Source organism: Lissotriton vulgaris, chromosome 2_1 (assembly GCF_964263255.1).
Source record: "Lissotriton vulgaris chromosome 2_1, aLisVul1.2, whole genome shotgun sequence".
NCBI lineage: Eukaryota > Metazoa > Chordata > Amphibia > Caudata > Salamandridae > Lissotriton > Lissotriton vulgaris.
In genome coordinates, this window is record NC_141687.1 from 1,719,929,798 (window position 1) to 1,719,946,413 (window position 16,616).

The following is a 16,616-nucleotide window of genomic DNA, read 5'->3' on the forward strand; positions in this document are numbered from 1 at the left end:
GCTTCACCTTCTGCTGAGTAGCATCTGTCTGAATGAGAGAGTGCTAGGATGTCGTGTTGTCTGGGGCAGAAGCCGTAACTGGATATAGCCATGGTTTGAGTCATCCTGTGGTTCAGCATTGTATTCCCATTTTCTGGTGGTACGGGGTCAAAGTATGGGTCCCGGTAGTCCAACTCTAAGTCATGTTTGTAGTCCGTGTGTAAGCGAATTGAGTCCTGTGGTGAACATTACCTTTGTAGTGATGGAATGGGATTTGATGGTGCCTGTAGTAGTGGCTGCAGTGTGGGCTGGTGTCTTGCTGCCTGTGGGTTTTGCTGATGGGCAGGGTTGGAGTTCTTTCGAGATGGCCTCCTTGAAAGTGAGTTTCCTATTCTTGAGATGCGTATGGTTCACTTCCTGTAGTGGAGGTCCAGACAGATTTTTCCTCGAGATTCGGCAAATGTAAACCTTCCTGTGCCTGAGATTAGGCACCTATATAAGTTATATGGCCAAGATAGCGTTGCTCCTCACCAAGGCTGGAGTCAAGAGTTGTTTCTGCGCCGGCTTCAAATCTGACTTTGTCACCAAAGTTGATGGGTCAGCGGCTCAGGGCCTGGAGGTTGTGGCTTAGAGTTGAGGCCAGTGCCTTTGTTTCCATGCTTTACTGGAGCGGTGGGGGACTCTTGGCGCCAAGCAGTCTCTGGGGTAGTGGCCGAAGCAGACTACCATGGCCTCTTGCCTTACTTTAGCAAAAGTAGTGCTCGGTCTCCATGTAAGATTGTTTTAGTGATTGAGCTCAGAGGGTTGATCCTTGGGTGTTGTTCGAGATATGGGTATCCTTAGTGCCACCTTTGCCCTTGGTGCAGGCTTCTCTGGGACCCCAGATGTTCCTTCTTCTTTGATGTCAGAGCTATCGAAAGATAGGGTGTTGGGCTCTCTTCCTAGTGACCTTCCCTCTCAGAAATGTTCCCCGTGTGGTCTTCGTGTCTGAAGACCAACGTTGACTCCCATGGATCTTGACGCTGCATTTTATAATGGGCCAAGCGATGCTCTCTCCTGTAACTGATTTTATTTTTATTTTTAGAGGCCCGTCAAGCTGAACAGTTCGTTACCTCTGAGTTTTAAGACAAACCAAGGCGACAAACTCACTGGTGGCCTAACCCTGGGAGATTTGAATCAGGGCAAAACTGGATGAATGTGTTCAAGTAGAGTTTGAAGCATTAAAGTTGAAGATAAGTCTTCTGATGTTGTGACTGAAAATTCTGGTCACTGGGGTAGAATGGATAACGATTGTTTTTCAACCGTCCTAGAGCTCGAAAAGAATGTTAAAATCAGGTAGCAGTAAAAATAATTTCAGGTGAGGCCTTTCTCCTAGTGCCTTGTGGGCTTCAAGAAGGAACTACAAGTTATCTCAAGACCAAAACACGTTTTGAAGAAAAACAACTTCAGCCCTCCCAAGTACCACGCATCAGGCGTTAGACTAATGCATTTCAGTGTGGCGGTCAGCATCAATGCACTCAAATGCAAACTTACGCATTATGGTGCCTCGTCAGCTGTCAAGCCAGAGCGCTGCTAATGCACCATACTGACTGAAAGCTGGAATGGCAGCCTAGTGCACCCTGCTTCCAACAGGCTTGGGGGCTGGCTCAGCTGCTTGCCACTCTAGATTCTGCTCTAGTAACAATGTAACACATTCACCCTGGACACCCCGCTGCATTATGCTGATACATCATGACTGACGTCATGAGAGTCGGTGCCAAGTGGCTTCTTCCGAGACAGTCAGTGAGGTAAGGTGAGGTCAGGGACATCAGTTTTGTGATGCACACTTTAATAGGTGGGACGTCCTGCCACCCACTGCGCTAGCCGAGTAGGCAGCAGTTCAATAAAGTTAGTTTGGGCTGCTGGCAGTGGCAGCGTAGCTCACCACTGCTCGCACCTCGGGTTGGTAATCTTTTTAATTTCGCGATTTTTTTGCAAATCGCGAAATCGCGATAAGCTGGAGGGTCTGTTTAAATGATCCTGTGACTGGACCGACTCGTCATCACCCCAGTAGCAGCCAGCAGCTAAGTGCACAGACCACAGCTTACTCCGAAGTGGTTCCTCATAAAGCAGCCTAGAGCACACCATAGTCCACTGTGCCGCTGAGCCATCCTCAAAAACATGTCTGGCTTTGCTGTAGGGGAATCCTGGTAATTGAGGCCACGAGGTAGGCTGTAGCGAATTGCTGCTCGCCTTGCAACAAGAAAGTGCCTGTTGGAGTGACATATTCTTTGCTTCTAATAAAAATGTGCTCTTTTAGTGCGCTGCGGTCATGATGATCGTTCATCTTTAGCTGCCTGTGTATACACTATGGACAATGTGCATGCAAACAATGTTTACCATGCCATTGGGAGCACAAAATCACTGTGTTAAGAATCTATTGTGTAGGGCCAAAGTGCTAACTTAACTCACTTTACTACAGTTTCAGGAAGCACACCCTGTCCTGATGATGATCTTAAATCCTTAAAGATCGAAACATCGTCGATCCACCCAAGGAAATTCCCCCACCTCACTCAAATGCAAACTTACGCATTATGATGCCTCGTCAGCTGTCAAGCCGGAGCGCTGCTAATGCGCTACTACTGCGGGGCTGGGCAGTAGTGGCGGACCGACCCGGGCAGACCGCTCAGCTCAGCATCAGTGCTTGGTAATGATTTTTATTAGGAATAGGGCTGAGCACTAGTCTTTATCATACAGCCTGGCCGGCTGTGACCTATGTGTGCCTCAGTCCACCACTCTCCTGAGGTTTGCCCAAAGCCCGGTGCTGTCTGTGGTGGCTGTCGAGTCCGCGAGCCACATGAGTGTATAATTACTTGAGCAGCTGAGAAGAGATCTGAGTTGGGGCCTCTCACATGCCTTAACACTTATCTGACACTGGGCTTCTAGCGCTGGTCTTAGTATGTTTTCTTATTAGCTGTTTTGTCCAATTGGGCAGATATTGTACTTGGTCTAGACGTTATGTACATATGTACTTTAATAGTATATTGTTTTATTTATAATGCAAATGACAATCTGTTGCATCGGATATGTATTAACTTTTGTATTTAACTGTGTGTGTGTCTGCTTATGTGCACATAACTTTAATAAAGTACTGCTTCTGAAAGACTTGTTTAATATAATGGTTACACATTGATTAACAGTACGATCAAGCTACAAGAGTACTGGGTTAGTACCCTTCCATTTCTGGAGCTGTGCAGCAGTTTAAGATCTTTTTAGAGTTTCTCTTTGCTCAAATGGGTGTCATTTCTGATACTTAAATGTTTCCCTTACCTTCATTGCTTGTTTTTGCTAACGAGAAAGTGTCACTCATAGTCGTTTAATTTCACTCATAATTACACTGGGTTTATGAAGATATCACACATGCGAATCTGAAACCTTGCCAGCTATGAAACTTGCAACGTCTGCGCCCAACACTAGATGGCAGGAGTTTGCTGAGTATGTAATCTACAGCAGCACTTACTACAAACCAAGTTTTACTGAGATAAAGCCACACATTTGCAAGCCCTAGAAGTCAGCGACTGGGTTAGAAAATATTATCAACAAAATTATAAATAAAGAGAACTTGTAAAAAAAGATATGTGTTTAATTTACATAACCTGCAAGCAACTTGCAAGTCTTTAACATGTGCAATTAATTAGGACCGACCAAATTATACACACTTGACAAAACAGTTTTCCCCAACACATTGGAAATCCTAGCTCTTGAACATGTTAGAGGCACATTAACATATTCATACGTGCACTGCTGCATGAAGGGCCCAGGCCCATTTTACACTTTCGTCTTCACCTAGTCAACATTCAGTGATAGTTGAAGACAACACCAGGAGTTTATTTTTGCATTGGAAGAATGAGGTGTATAATGAGTGAGGGTGACCATGTGCTTTTCTTTCTTCCTCTATATCTGGGTGTTGAAGGGCGGGTGGACTCCACTTTTCAGAAGTCTCACAAACTAGTCAAAGTGGAATTGGAGTGGAGTGGTGATGACTGTGTTCTTAGGCCTTGGCGTTAGCATGTGTGCTTCACTGCTGGAGATTTGCGGCATCGCCAGGGTTTGTTTTCAGTAATGTCTCTCCATGCCAGCCTTCGCCATCACCCTTCTTGGGACTTCCAAGTCCTTGCTCTGTGTGCCCAAGACAGATGCCAGGTAGAAATGAAACCAGAGGTGAGCAGACTCAGTTGTCCCATATCCCCCACGCATACCACAGATGCAGGTGTCTCCAGAAATGATCCAATACAGCAATCCAGTGAAAAAGAGTGAATGACTTTCTCAATTAAGGAGGCAATCTGTTAATAACATATTCATCATCTAACTAGTATTTAAGTGGGAGAAAGAGACATTGTGCAGCAACTGCTCCTCTAAGGACCTCGACACAGCACATTCTTGTCCAGCTACAACCACTCTCACACCACAAAAACTCCTCGGTCAACAGCAGGGCATCAGCATCCACATAGATTGGTGAAGCTTGGCCAGAATATGGTTTAATGCGAAAGAAATAAGTTTATGTCCATCACCATGCAAGTTTACCAGCATCGCAAAAACGGTAAAGGAGGGTTTAAAACATATGTGTTCAAATGGCAATGGTGGTTCGAAGAAACTACCTGTGACCATTTAAATCGTTTAGAGGGGGACATAGAGCAGACATGTGTCGAATGAGCTCTGCTCCAGCCCTGCTAACATCAGCGTCCATCGCATTCCTAAAAACTCTCCAACATACTTCAGCAATAGGGAAAGAACCCTTGAAACGAGAGTCCTTAGTTTTGGTTCTTTGGTTCCTGCCAGACACTACAAGTGAAGAAAAGAAAGTAGGGTGACTTGACTGGAGAGCTAGCCGCCATTTTGCAAGACTGAGCTAGGCACCGCATGCCATTGTGGAGAGACTCAAACGTGATGAGAGTGATGAAGGCCCAGATGAGACCAACCTGATTGTCAGCGGTTATCTCTTGAAAGAGTTGGCCTCACCTGATGATTGCCACAGTCCCGGTAGTTTAAAGACACAGTGATGCTAGTGACGCCTGAGGAATTATAGCCGTTGGAGTGCTCGAGAACCGCAGAGGGGTGACCTGGGATCGAGCAGTGCATAGTGAATGCTTGAGGCAAACGTGCTAAGCAATAGATGATGGGAGTGGCCTACACACGTGGCAGAGCTCAAGTGAAACAAGAGATACCCATTTCAACCACATTGACACACACAACCTGGTACAGCCTTTCACACAACCAAGACACTTCAAATGCCACATCTTTGACCTTGTCTTCTGAACATTACCAACAATCCAATGAAAACTATCTGAACCCCTGGACTGGACTGACCAATTTGCCATTCCTATCTCCATGCTCATCGTCCTACCAACAAACCAAATAGAGCTTTCTATGAAATGGGGCCCACTACTCCAAGAAGAAATGTATCCACTACTTCCAAGTTGAAAGTTAAGAACCTCTGAAGCATTCATACTGGTGGTTATTAGGTTTGAGTGTCAATGAATTAGAGGTTGGTCTTTCTCTGTCAAAACTGCCTAACTATAAAATTCACTTGCAGTCACTTTGCATAAAACTCTGGATCGTTTATGCTTTTGTAAGGCACTAAAAACCTGGCTTTTGTTTGCCGCAGTTTCTAGTTCATCTGTGTTTTTTTTTTTTTATTACAACAAATTTTATTAGGTTATTTTGCACTAGGAAAGGCAATAGTCCTACAAAGACTTGTAAAAGAGAAAGGATGTTATTCGCTCTAATAACCACATTTCTGTCATTTAATGATACCCGCCAAACATGTAGGTGAAACAATATAAACAATATGCAGACAGTTCTCGATCTCCACATTAGTATATACGGCATACCAATCTCAATGCACATAGATAAACAAGGCAGCAATATTCTATAAAGAGAAAGTAGAGGGCAATAAGTAGCAGGGATTGATTGGCACCATTTAGGGATTCATATCCAGCAGAGCGGGAAGGTCAATTCCTCGATATGTCACTTACCGGGTCCAAATCTTGCGGTGCTTCGTAGGGCATCCACAGGCATTGAAAACAGCAATTTCGGCCTCCATACATTTGTCTAACTCAGTCTTCCATTTACCTAGGGCCAGGGAAGATGTTGCCTACCACAATTGCGCAATGTCCCTCTTGGCTATAGTGAGGGCCAGAAACAACAGATGCTGTTTGTATCGGTTATTGGTGTTGTTTTTAATTCATTTTTTTACATAGGTCCATTTTACCTTCAGCACCAGGACACCTGTACCGGTATAAAAACACTCTAAAATCTTATAACACAACATAATAAAATAACCACAACATAACCATAACTTTAAAATAACAGTAACGTAACATAACGTTCCCAAAACATATACATAACCAAAACATTACAATAACATACCATAACATAACTGTAGCATAATATAACCATAATATAACCATAACATATCCTTCACTAGTTCTCCTCCTACCTTTACAACCCACACCAGTTTGTTCACAGGAGCACCTCCAGGTCCTTATCACCCCCAGAGTCCTCCAGGGCTCCACACTGTCTCTTGTCATCTACAAACACTTTATGGAGCCACCTGGTGTTGTACTTCCAAATAACAAGCATCAAGATTCCCCCATATGCTGATGATACACTACTCTACTTGAAAGTCTCTTCTGCTTAATACACCCAATTCCTCAAACACTGCCTGTACTTTATCCGGAACTGGATGTCCAGTGCCTTCCTGAAGCTTAACCCAACCAAGGCAGAATTTCCAATAGTTGCCAAAACAACCCCACAAACCTGGCACAATGACATGAACCTTCATGGCTAGGAAGCACAACTTTGGTTGTATGCAATAATATCATCAACAAAAGGATTGCTATACCTAAACATCGCAAAAAGTATCTCTAAAACAAACATATTGTGTTTAAATTCCTTCTCTGTAAACTATGAAAACATTGAGACAAAAATATTGTGGACCAGGATATCCTCATAAAACAGGTACATATATAGGTTTTACTCTACATAGCATTATATTTAAATAAATGTAACAGTTAAAATTTCAAATATTATAATTCAAACATAGATATATTGCCAAACTAATACAACATTCAATAAAAGGTACTTTTAAAAATTAACATTATTTAAGCAATTAATAAAAAATAAATGACATTATTTGTTAAATAATAAGAAAATATAATACATATATATAACCAAAACATTAAGCAAATTATTGAAAAATACATTTTAAAAAGAATATTCTCAAAAAATAAATACAATAAAATGTGTTTTTTATTTAATTTGATATATATTTAAAACATATTTAAAACACAATATAAGAACAGTTAAAACATATTACTACAGGAATTAGATTTACCATTCTCACTCCAAACATAAGCAAAAGTAGATAAAGTGTTGGTCTTTTGAGGGTCAGATTTTCAATTCTCACTCCATTGTAAGCAAGAGTAGGGAAAGTGTTGAACTTTGAGGGGTCAGATTTATAATTCCCACGCCAACATAAGCAAAATTAGGGAAAGTGTTGGACTTCAGAGGGGTTAGGTCTACTATTCCCACTCCCATCATAGCAATAATATTTAAAGTGTTGGACTTTGGAGGGGTTACATTTACTATTCGCACTCCAATGTGAGCAAGAGTAGGAAAGTGTTGGACTTTGGAGTGGTCAGACTTACTATTCCTACTCCACTCTTATCAACTCGAGGGTAGGTTTTGGACTTTACAGGGGTCAGAGTTACTACTAATACTCCAATGAAAGCAAGATTAAGGAAAGTGTTGGATTTTGGAGGGGTCAGATTTACTATTCTCCCTCCTATTTCTATCAAATAAGTCATTTCAATATAGAAAGAAAAGTAATTTTTAAAATATATTTAACATAATAATTGTAATCACAAACTGTCCACCAGAACATTGATTAATTTATAGCAAGTAAAGTAAAAAGTGGTGAAAAACATACAAATGGTTTACCCTAAAATTCCCCTTCCCTGTGTTGAGGTCTTATTTTGTTTTTTCCTAATTTTGACATTTATTATTCAGAAAACCACAGAAAGAACTTGTGTTATATGAACATTACCAGCAGAAAATGGTACACTTCTTTGAAGAAGTATTGAAGCTTGCCCATTTTAGAACTACGCTGTAGTTTACTGGTCTTGAATAATAATAGTGATCCAATTAAAAAGTAGCAGATTAAACCTAGGTATATATCATTTTGTGGATAGCCTAAGGTTTTACAGTTGACACACTGAATGTTGAAGACTAGGTATGCATTACTAGTACGCTGTGGTTGTCACTTGGGAGACTTGGCTGGCTAGCTCTGTTTCTACCTTTCCCTCATGATCAAATTGTGGAGACCTGCACAAATAAATGTCTGTCCCTGGTCTCAAACTTATTGGATTTCATAGTGGTCATTCTCATTTCATTGTGCATTACACATACATGTATTTTTTCACATTGAGAAGTTATGAATCCCTAACTGATAAAAGGATGTCTGTCACCTTCACAGTGACCCATTGTTCCCACATCTGTGAGCAGAGTTCAAGGAAAAAGGGAGATTCAGACAAAACCTGTCATTATTGTACTAGGATACAGTGAAAGGAGAACTCCTTGTCAGTGATGCACATTCTTGATTTCATTTCAAGGGATTTACCTGCTTATTAGCATACCCTCGAAGAACAAACTATTCTTCCTCTGGGCAGTGGTGTAACACAAAATCATGATGCCCCTTTGCCATTGCGAAGTAAAAGTAGAAGTAGGTGGGGGTTCTGCCCCATTGTTTGTGCCACTCACATCTACTGGCACTGTGAGCCTGTTATACTGCCATTGTCTTGGTCATTAGTTGTAGTGGCATGGGTGGATTCCTGGGCCTCTGTCTGCAATTGAGACCCCTTGCTTTACAGGCAGGCATGATCCCGACTCGCTGGCCACTTCAGGGGCCGCCTGTGTTATTTAACGGGGAGATCTGGCTTGCTGCCAGTATTTGAAGCTCTGTCAATGGACTGCAGAGGCATAGCTGCAGGACAGCTTGGACCCTCTTGCAGTGCAGTGGCCACAGTGACATATGTAGCACCTCTGGAAATTAAGAGTCAATGAAGAAGCAATCCTCTCTCAACGTGCCAACTTGAATGCCTAAAATGGGGATGAGCAATGAATGTACAAGAGCATCTTCCTGCAAGTTTGAAAATGTGGCAGTACTCGGTTCCAAAATAAAAGGATAGTTCATTCATGGTGTGTAGTCGGTTCCAGTGTCTATATGGTGTGCCATGCTGACAGTTATACCCTCAGTGCATATTAGGGAGTGATTTGGAACCTGTGGGGGAGATGAGGGCTAGACAAGGGGTTAGAGAATCAGATGTGGTGGATGGAGATAGGGCACCACCGTCGAACACATTACCAGGGACGGCCTCAGGCTGAGGCTTATTTTCCATCAGTTCTTTGTTTAGTGTTTCTGGTGATGTAAATGATCTTTCTTTGTGTGTAATTTGGGAATGAACATTCCACACACCAACCTGTCTCTATTTGTGTTGCATCTTCTTCATCCCATCTCCCTCTTTCAGGCAGTCCAGAATGTCAATGACAAGCTGTTGGAGAAAAATCCTCAGGCGAAAACGTTGTTTGATGTCATCATTTTGTCCAACCTCACCCCCGAGAGTGGTGTACGTGTGGTCAACAGCGTGAAACACTATGGTTAGTAGTTCAACCCATGATCACCTTCCATTTCATAAATGGTCTGAAGCCCTTTAGGTACCATACCAGTGACAGCTTATCTATGTATCCAATGTAATGTGGGAAAGAGAGCAGGCTTTGCCTCTTAACTGCTTCCCTTTTCTAAATTTTCTAATTGCTAGGACACTCCGGAAGTGAGTAATAAACAAGTAGCAGCATTTCTATGTTAAGTTCAGTAACAACGAATTGACTTTTGTAACTGAAGCTCAGTATTAGTAATGATAATGCGGTGTGTAGTGTAGATGACTCAGTGCCTTGGTGCTAGTAGTATCAATGTGGTAGCTCAGTGGTAGTGTTGTTCGAGTGGAGCCCTATTGTAGTGTCGTTGACTTGCGGGTGCTTGATGGTGCTCGATGGTGCTCTGGCTGTTCGATTGGTAGCTAAGTCATTGATAGTGCTCTTGGTTTAATACACAGGTCCGCCATGACTAGTCCAGTCTGAGCTTGAACATGTAAAAACAGAGGAGAGGTGAAGGAAAAAGTGTAGGGCCCTCATTATGGCCCACCCTGATAATTCCGGAATGATGGGTAAATAAAGTTACCGCACATAGCGAACTTATGTGTTTGGCAGTTAGCACCAACCTCCCTCAGTTTTCACATGATAAATTTTAGCAAATTAAACCTGACAATTTAGCAGGGTGGGAAATGCCCAATAATTACTGGGACGCGCGGATTGTGTTGCCGCAAGTACTAAAATCTGCATATTAGTTCACCTTATCTGGAACAAACTCATTATTAGATGGTATTTATCACACCTGAAAAATTCCAACCCAATAGCCAGATGTGGAACCTGTGAATGAAGACAATCGTCTGTTTTGTCTAGCATGGTTGCCTGTGATACTGATAATTTGAGTCAGCTGCAGTCTCACAGCAAACTGCCAAAAGCTTATATAGTTGTCAAAGCTTAACCCAGGGCTGAAAGATCTTAACCAGAGTCCAAATGTACATGGTGAAAAATGAAAGTGACTGAGCTGACAGCAACTTGCAGATGCCAAATCCTTAACGCCGCGCTTCTGCTAGAAGAATGAGCGAGGTGTGAGAGTCTGATTCAAAGGCTGGTGTAGGGTTGTGCATATGAGCCAATGTACTGAAGTGGAATCTGGACATTCTTTTTTATTAAATATTTTTTGACTCCCCATTACTCCAATCTAATGCCTATATTGTCTTCTTTTTGTTTGCTGTCTCCACTGTCCAATCAAGGTTTGGAAATATCTAAGTTCTGCTTTGTTGGCGAGGAGGACTCCACACTCTACCTGAAGTCCAACAACGTGAAGCTGTTCCTTTCACTGGACCGACTAGATGTGTGCAATGCACTCAAAAGAGGTGAGTCAGTGGCGTTATGGCCTCTCCAATGAGTATAAGGGTGTGGATACTATAGGGAGATAGGACATGGCATCTCCAGTGGAATCAGGGGTGTGGACGCTCCAGAAATATACAGCTATGGAAACATATGTTGAGGCGTAGCCTCCCCTGGGAGTTTTTTTTCTAGGTGTTCGGGAGAGGTGAGCCTTTGTTGGCATGCCACCTCCAGTAAGTTTGGAGATAGGAACACTGAAGTCAGGGGAGTGTGCTGTCCATTGTATTTATTTGTGTGAGCTATCAAGAAAGATATAACTGCGGGGCATCCTCTTTCCATTGAGTTTGGGGGTATATGTGTTCATGAGAGCTGAATGTATGGTCACACAGACTTTCCAATGGTTTTTATTATGAGTGTCAAGAGGGGTGAATTTGTGGGGAATGACTCGGTTCCGATGAGTTTACCAGTGTGGATGCAGAAGGGTGGTGTTGCTGTGTAGACCTGTGATCTGGAGAGCTTTTATGGGTATAAGCATTCAAGAGAAGTGAGTCTATGAGGATCAGTCCTCTGTAGTGCATTCAGTCGTGTCTGGATGGAATTCAGGAGCAACCATTCTGCCATTAATCTCTCCTGTCATGAAGCTACTCTATTTTCCCAAACTCTTCCAGCGATGTTTCCTGGCTCTTAGCTGCTGCTGCTTTAATAGCTTTGCCTCTCTAGTTGTCTACCATAATAGTACGTGTTCATGCTTAATAATGCTGATAATTGGGGCGTGGTCAACAAGTTGGCAGATTAACTGCTTTCGCCACCGGCTCCACCGGCTCGTTTTATAATGCTGCCTTAATCCTACCCTTGTCGCACAAGCCAACCCTCAAACCGTCTCCAGAGTAAGCCTGGGCGTAGTTTGCGAAGTAGCGCTACGTGTAGCTACGCGAAGTGCCCTTCGCGAGCTAAGCGAACTGCGTAATGCACTGTGCAAAATGCTGCTCCCACTGATTGCACAGTGCCGGATGCTTGTCCGCACTGTGCAGTCAGTGCAAACAGCATCTTGCAAAGTGCAAGCAGTCGTTTTCTGCCGCTCGAGTAGATTTCTACTCGAGCGGCAGCTTTCTCAACGCTGACCGATAGTTTCTCATCGCGAGCGGTCGCGAGCATATGCGACCACTCACAATGAGAAACCTGACCTCCCCGAATCTCGCCGGGAGGTTTATTTTCCACGCTCGTGATCGGCAACTTGATGTTGCTGATCGCAAACGAGGAAAAAGTCTCACTGGGATGTCATTTTGCTTGCTTGCAGTCGCCAACTTGACGTTGAGGACCGCGAGCAAGGAAAAAATTACAGCTGCTCTACGCTTCACTACGCGTGTTTGCACTGTGTTACGTGCAATTTGCGTAGTGCGAAGTAGTGCAAACTTCGCAAACTACGCGAGCGTAGCATAGTAGTTTGCCCAGGGCTACTCCAGAGCTCCGAGGCGGACTGCTGCACAGACTGAAAGCTCCACGAGACCCTTCCGATCCCGCCACAGCCTGCAGACCGGCAGGACATCCCAGGTGAGGCAGCGTGGGTGGAGGAGCCGGGCCGGGAACTGAATATGAGGCTGCGAGATGCTGCCGCCACCTAGAGCCTGTGAGTATGCGAATCCTCTGGCCTGGGACCCGACTCGTAACACCTGCTCCCACCTGTTACCCCAGCTGACTGTACCGGATCCAGACTGCAAGGCCCTGCGTGGTCCTGCCGTAGCTGGAAGGGGGAACAAGACCCGCTGCTGTACTGAACAGAGGTGTAGGGGTTGCAGAGAGTCTGCAGGGCGAAACGGCATGCTGGAGACCCAGTAACGAAGGTGACTAGAGAGGAGCGATCAGCCCTGAGACCTCAAGCTGCAAAACAGAGGTACCGGGCTGCATTGGTGCTGATCCTGCCTGCTATGCCCTGCTGGTGGCCTGGACTTCCCTGGCAACTTAGCTGGCGAGAGCTGAAGCCTGGATACCCACCCCCGATGCAGTGCAGAGGCCTGACTATACGCCTGCACTGCAGGTACAAAGGGGTGGAGGAGTGGATGTGAGCAGTGTGCCCCTGGATGACGAAGATGAGGCACAAAGACGAAGGGCGCAGTGGGGACTCCAGGGGCCTGTGTGGAGGGACTGAGAAATGGAAGGGTCGAAGACGGGGCCCACGACTCCCTCATCCTAGGAACCCGGCGCGGCTTCTCAGGAGTGAATGCAGAGCAAGTGGTAGCCGTGCCCCAGCCTCCTGTTATTCGCCCCCTAGATCGAGGAGGTGACAGAGGGAGCAAATAGTGCTAACCACAGCGGTTGAGTGCCAAGCTGTTTGGTCAGGAAGGGGGCCCATCCAGGACTTGACCACAGTGCTGAAGTAGAAGGCAGGCGACACGCTAGACATTGGTGACCCGTGAGCGCCAACTGAAGAAACCCAGTGTCTCATCACTGGGCCTCTCAATGTAGACCCCCCCTGCTTCAGTACAGCACAAGTCCTGAGATGGCTGAGACCATGGATGGAGGCCACAGTGGAATAAAGATGGTGCCCAACTGACCCCACCCCTGAGAATATTGCACTAGGAGGCAGCACTCAGACACCTAGACCCAGCAATGGCTGACAGAGACACCTCTCTACTACCTGGATCCTCCTAGATACAGACACCTGGTTACTGCCATGGACCCGGACATCATGGCTAAAGACAAAGAGCCCAAGCAGCCAAAGCAGGGCGAAATGGATCGGTATCCAAAAGTAATAGGCCCCCAGGCTGGACTGTAGGAGGGGACGACTGGCATGCTAGATAATGCAGAGCTCCTGCAGGCCATAAACACCTCAAGGGAAACATTAGAAGGGAGAATAGAAGATGTCCGCTCTGACGTTACCCTGCTTTGACAGGGCCTCCGTGACCTCTCAGAGAGAGTTAGGCATGCAGAAAATAGAATATCTGGAGTAGAAGACTAGTTGCACACCCTCACCCGATAAGTCACGGAACCTCGATGATACTGATAATCGTGTGAAAAGAAATATTCTGCGATTTGTGAGCTTTCCAGAGGACGTAGAGGACCCTAACATGGGGGCGTTTCAGGAACACTGACTGAGAGACTCCCTCCCCCTAGTGCAGTTCTGCTTGTGTTTTGTCATTGAACGGGCTCAGAGATCTATAAGCGCAAAACCCCTGGTGGGAGTGCCGCCATTAAACCCGTCATTGCCCGCTTTCTAAATGGTTAAGACCGGTACATGATACTAAGAGAGGTGCGACGACTGGGTGTGGTCCAACACGCCCAGTCCAAGATCTTGGTTTTCTCTGACTACTCTAGGGAAATAGAGCAGCAGAGGCGGACTTTTAACTCGGCTAAACAGAAACTTAGGGCATTGAATATACAATATATGTTATTTCCAGCTAAACTCAAGGTTATATTTGAAGGGAAGTCTATCTTCTTTCAGACACAAGAGGAGGCATGGGCTTGGATAGAGGAACATTCATCCTGGCATCGGGATAGGGAGACACAGCAGAGAATAACACAGGAAGGAGAGGGAGAGCTGCGGGTGACCTGTCACTTGGGCAGCCCACCTTTGCTCTGGCCCGACGCATGTGACATGGAATTACAGGGCAGCACGTTCTCCTTGGGAGTAGCCCGTGCAGGGACTGTCTCTCCTGGAAGATGGTCGGAACCTCAGTGATGAGTGATCTAGCACACACCTAACTGTGATCCATCAGTGGGCTCATTCCATGCGGCCATCCTAGTTACCAGATCACCAAGGCGCAGAGGACATAGAGGTGCTGGGCGAGATATGGTGCCAGTGGGACCCCCTCCATTTTTTCCAAGGGCAAAACGTATCCAGGTATGTCCCTCAGATAAGTAGAAGGCATCCGAATGTAGCCTGCCAAACGTGGATGTAGTGGATGCTGGCGGCCCCCAGGTGACGGTCTGCCTATTTGTACAACAGCCTGGGATCGAGACCAGGCTTTGGCGAAACGTGAAGCGGGAGGCTGCCATCGGCTGCGGTAGTGTGGAACTGCACGCGCGGTCAGTAACGGGGAGCACTGAATTCCTGGGAGGCTTCCCCTCCTCGTGCATAAGGTGAGGAGGGGGAGACAAGCGCAGAGGCGAAGAAAATCTGTCCCGGGGGCTGGAAGCCATGCAGTACGCGGTGTCTCTCCTGCAGAACACAGCGTCCAGAGCGGCAGTGGGAGAGGCCCTGTGTGAAGTGCCCTGACCGGTGAGGGAACTCCGGAGCAACGGGACGCCCAACCGAGCCCTAAAGATCAGCTGGCTTTCAGTAATGCTGCCCTTTGCATCGGCTGCGATACATAGGCTCGATATCTTGCGAACGCCGCAAGAGAGCTGAGGTGGGTCCTCATGCATGCCTGACTTAGGAGGCGCTGCTGGATCGGGTGCGGGGTCTCCCCAGGACTAAGCAACTATCTGCTTTTTGATCGGATTTACTGGCAGTCCTTCCGGCACCATTTTTGGGGACAACACTACCCCGTATCTCTCCAGCCCTGTCTTAATCTCGACAGGGGGCTTGTGAGTCCCACCCTTGCACTGCTGCTGGCTTGTTTTAGCTTGTGAATTAGCAGGACCACGCTGGTGGATGAACTCTGGGGGAAGTCCTGGTACCCTTGGACTCTCAGGCAGCCCGCTGTTTATAGGTTTGAGCGGACCAACTCTCTTACTGCTCTGTCATTGAACGTCAATGCGACTGGAGAACTACTGACCCCATAGTCTCTCACACTATCTGGCTACTGGTCCGTGGAAGTTCCAGGGGCATCAGACATTATTTTCTTCCTCATCTTGTTTTTCTATGTTTATTGAATGTACTAGCAATGGATCTAACTGTAATATAACTGCAATTGATTTAACGCTGTAACACTCCTTAATCCTCATGTAAAGCACTCTGATACCTCCAGGTCAAGCCTGGACTTCCTCGTCTCCTCGCTGTGTCTCCTACCCCCTCCCCAGCTCTTCCCTCCTTCATTCTTTGCTTGCCTCCCCTATTCCTTTCCCTCTCTCCCCTGAATCTCTTTTCCCCTAACTGATCTGTTTATCCTTGTGCCTATGCTCCGCTCAATCTCTCTCGCCATCGCCCTTTTACATTATCCCCTTACCCTTCTACACGCCTTGAACAAATGGATGATACCACTTCCCCTGGGATCACAGCTCACTGGATTTTGGACGTTGCTTTGACTTGTCTACCAGTTTGTCCCCGTTGCTCTTCCCCTCCTCTTTCCATGCTGTGTCTCTCATCCTCCCCTCCTCTTTACCCCTTCATTATCTGTCTACTTCCCCTGCTCCTACCCCCCTGAATCTCTCCCCTTGCCTGCTTTTCCCCTTACGTATTTGTGCTTATTGTTTATCTCGACCTTACAAGTAACTATGTTGCCCTGCTCTAATAACTGTGTAACCTTTGTAACGAGGTAACCTGTAACTATGATCTTATACTCATATAAAGCACTCTGATACCTCCTGGTCTAGCCAGAGCTATATAAAACCTTTAAAATAAAATAAAATAAAACCCAGGAGCATGGAAGAATCCGCTGTGGCATTGTGGCACACAAACAACGAATGAAGACCCCCTCCAGCAGAGGCAATGATTCCCAAGGTCTGGC

The 16,616-nt window shown here is 45.6% G+C and overlaps 1 protein-coding gene across 1 annotated transcript in view; it reads left to right on the forward strand.

The window, feature by feature from the left end:
• LOC147733176 (cytosolic 5'-nucleotidase 1A-like) overlaps window positions 1-16,616 on the forward strand; it is a 95,732-nt gene that overhangs the window by 33,447 nt on the left and 45,669 nt on the right. The window contains exons 4-5 of the mRNA XM_086957722.1: window positions 9,546-9,675; window positions 10,914-11,036. Coding sequence (XP_086813848.1) covers window positions 9,546-9,675; window positions 10,914-11,036 — 253 coding nt within the window. The remainder of the gene's footprint in view (window positions 1-9,545; window positions 9,676-10,913; window positions 11,037-16,616) is intronic.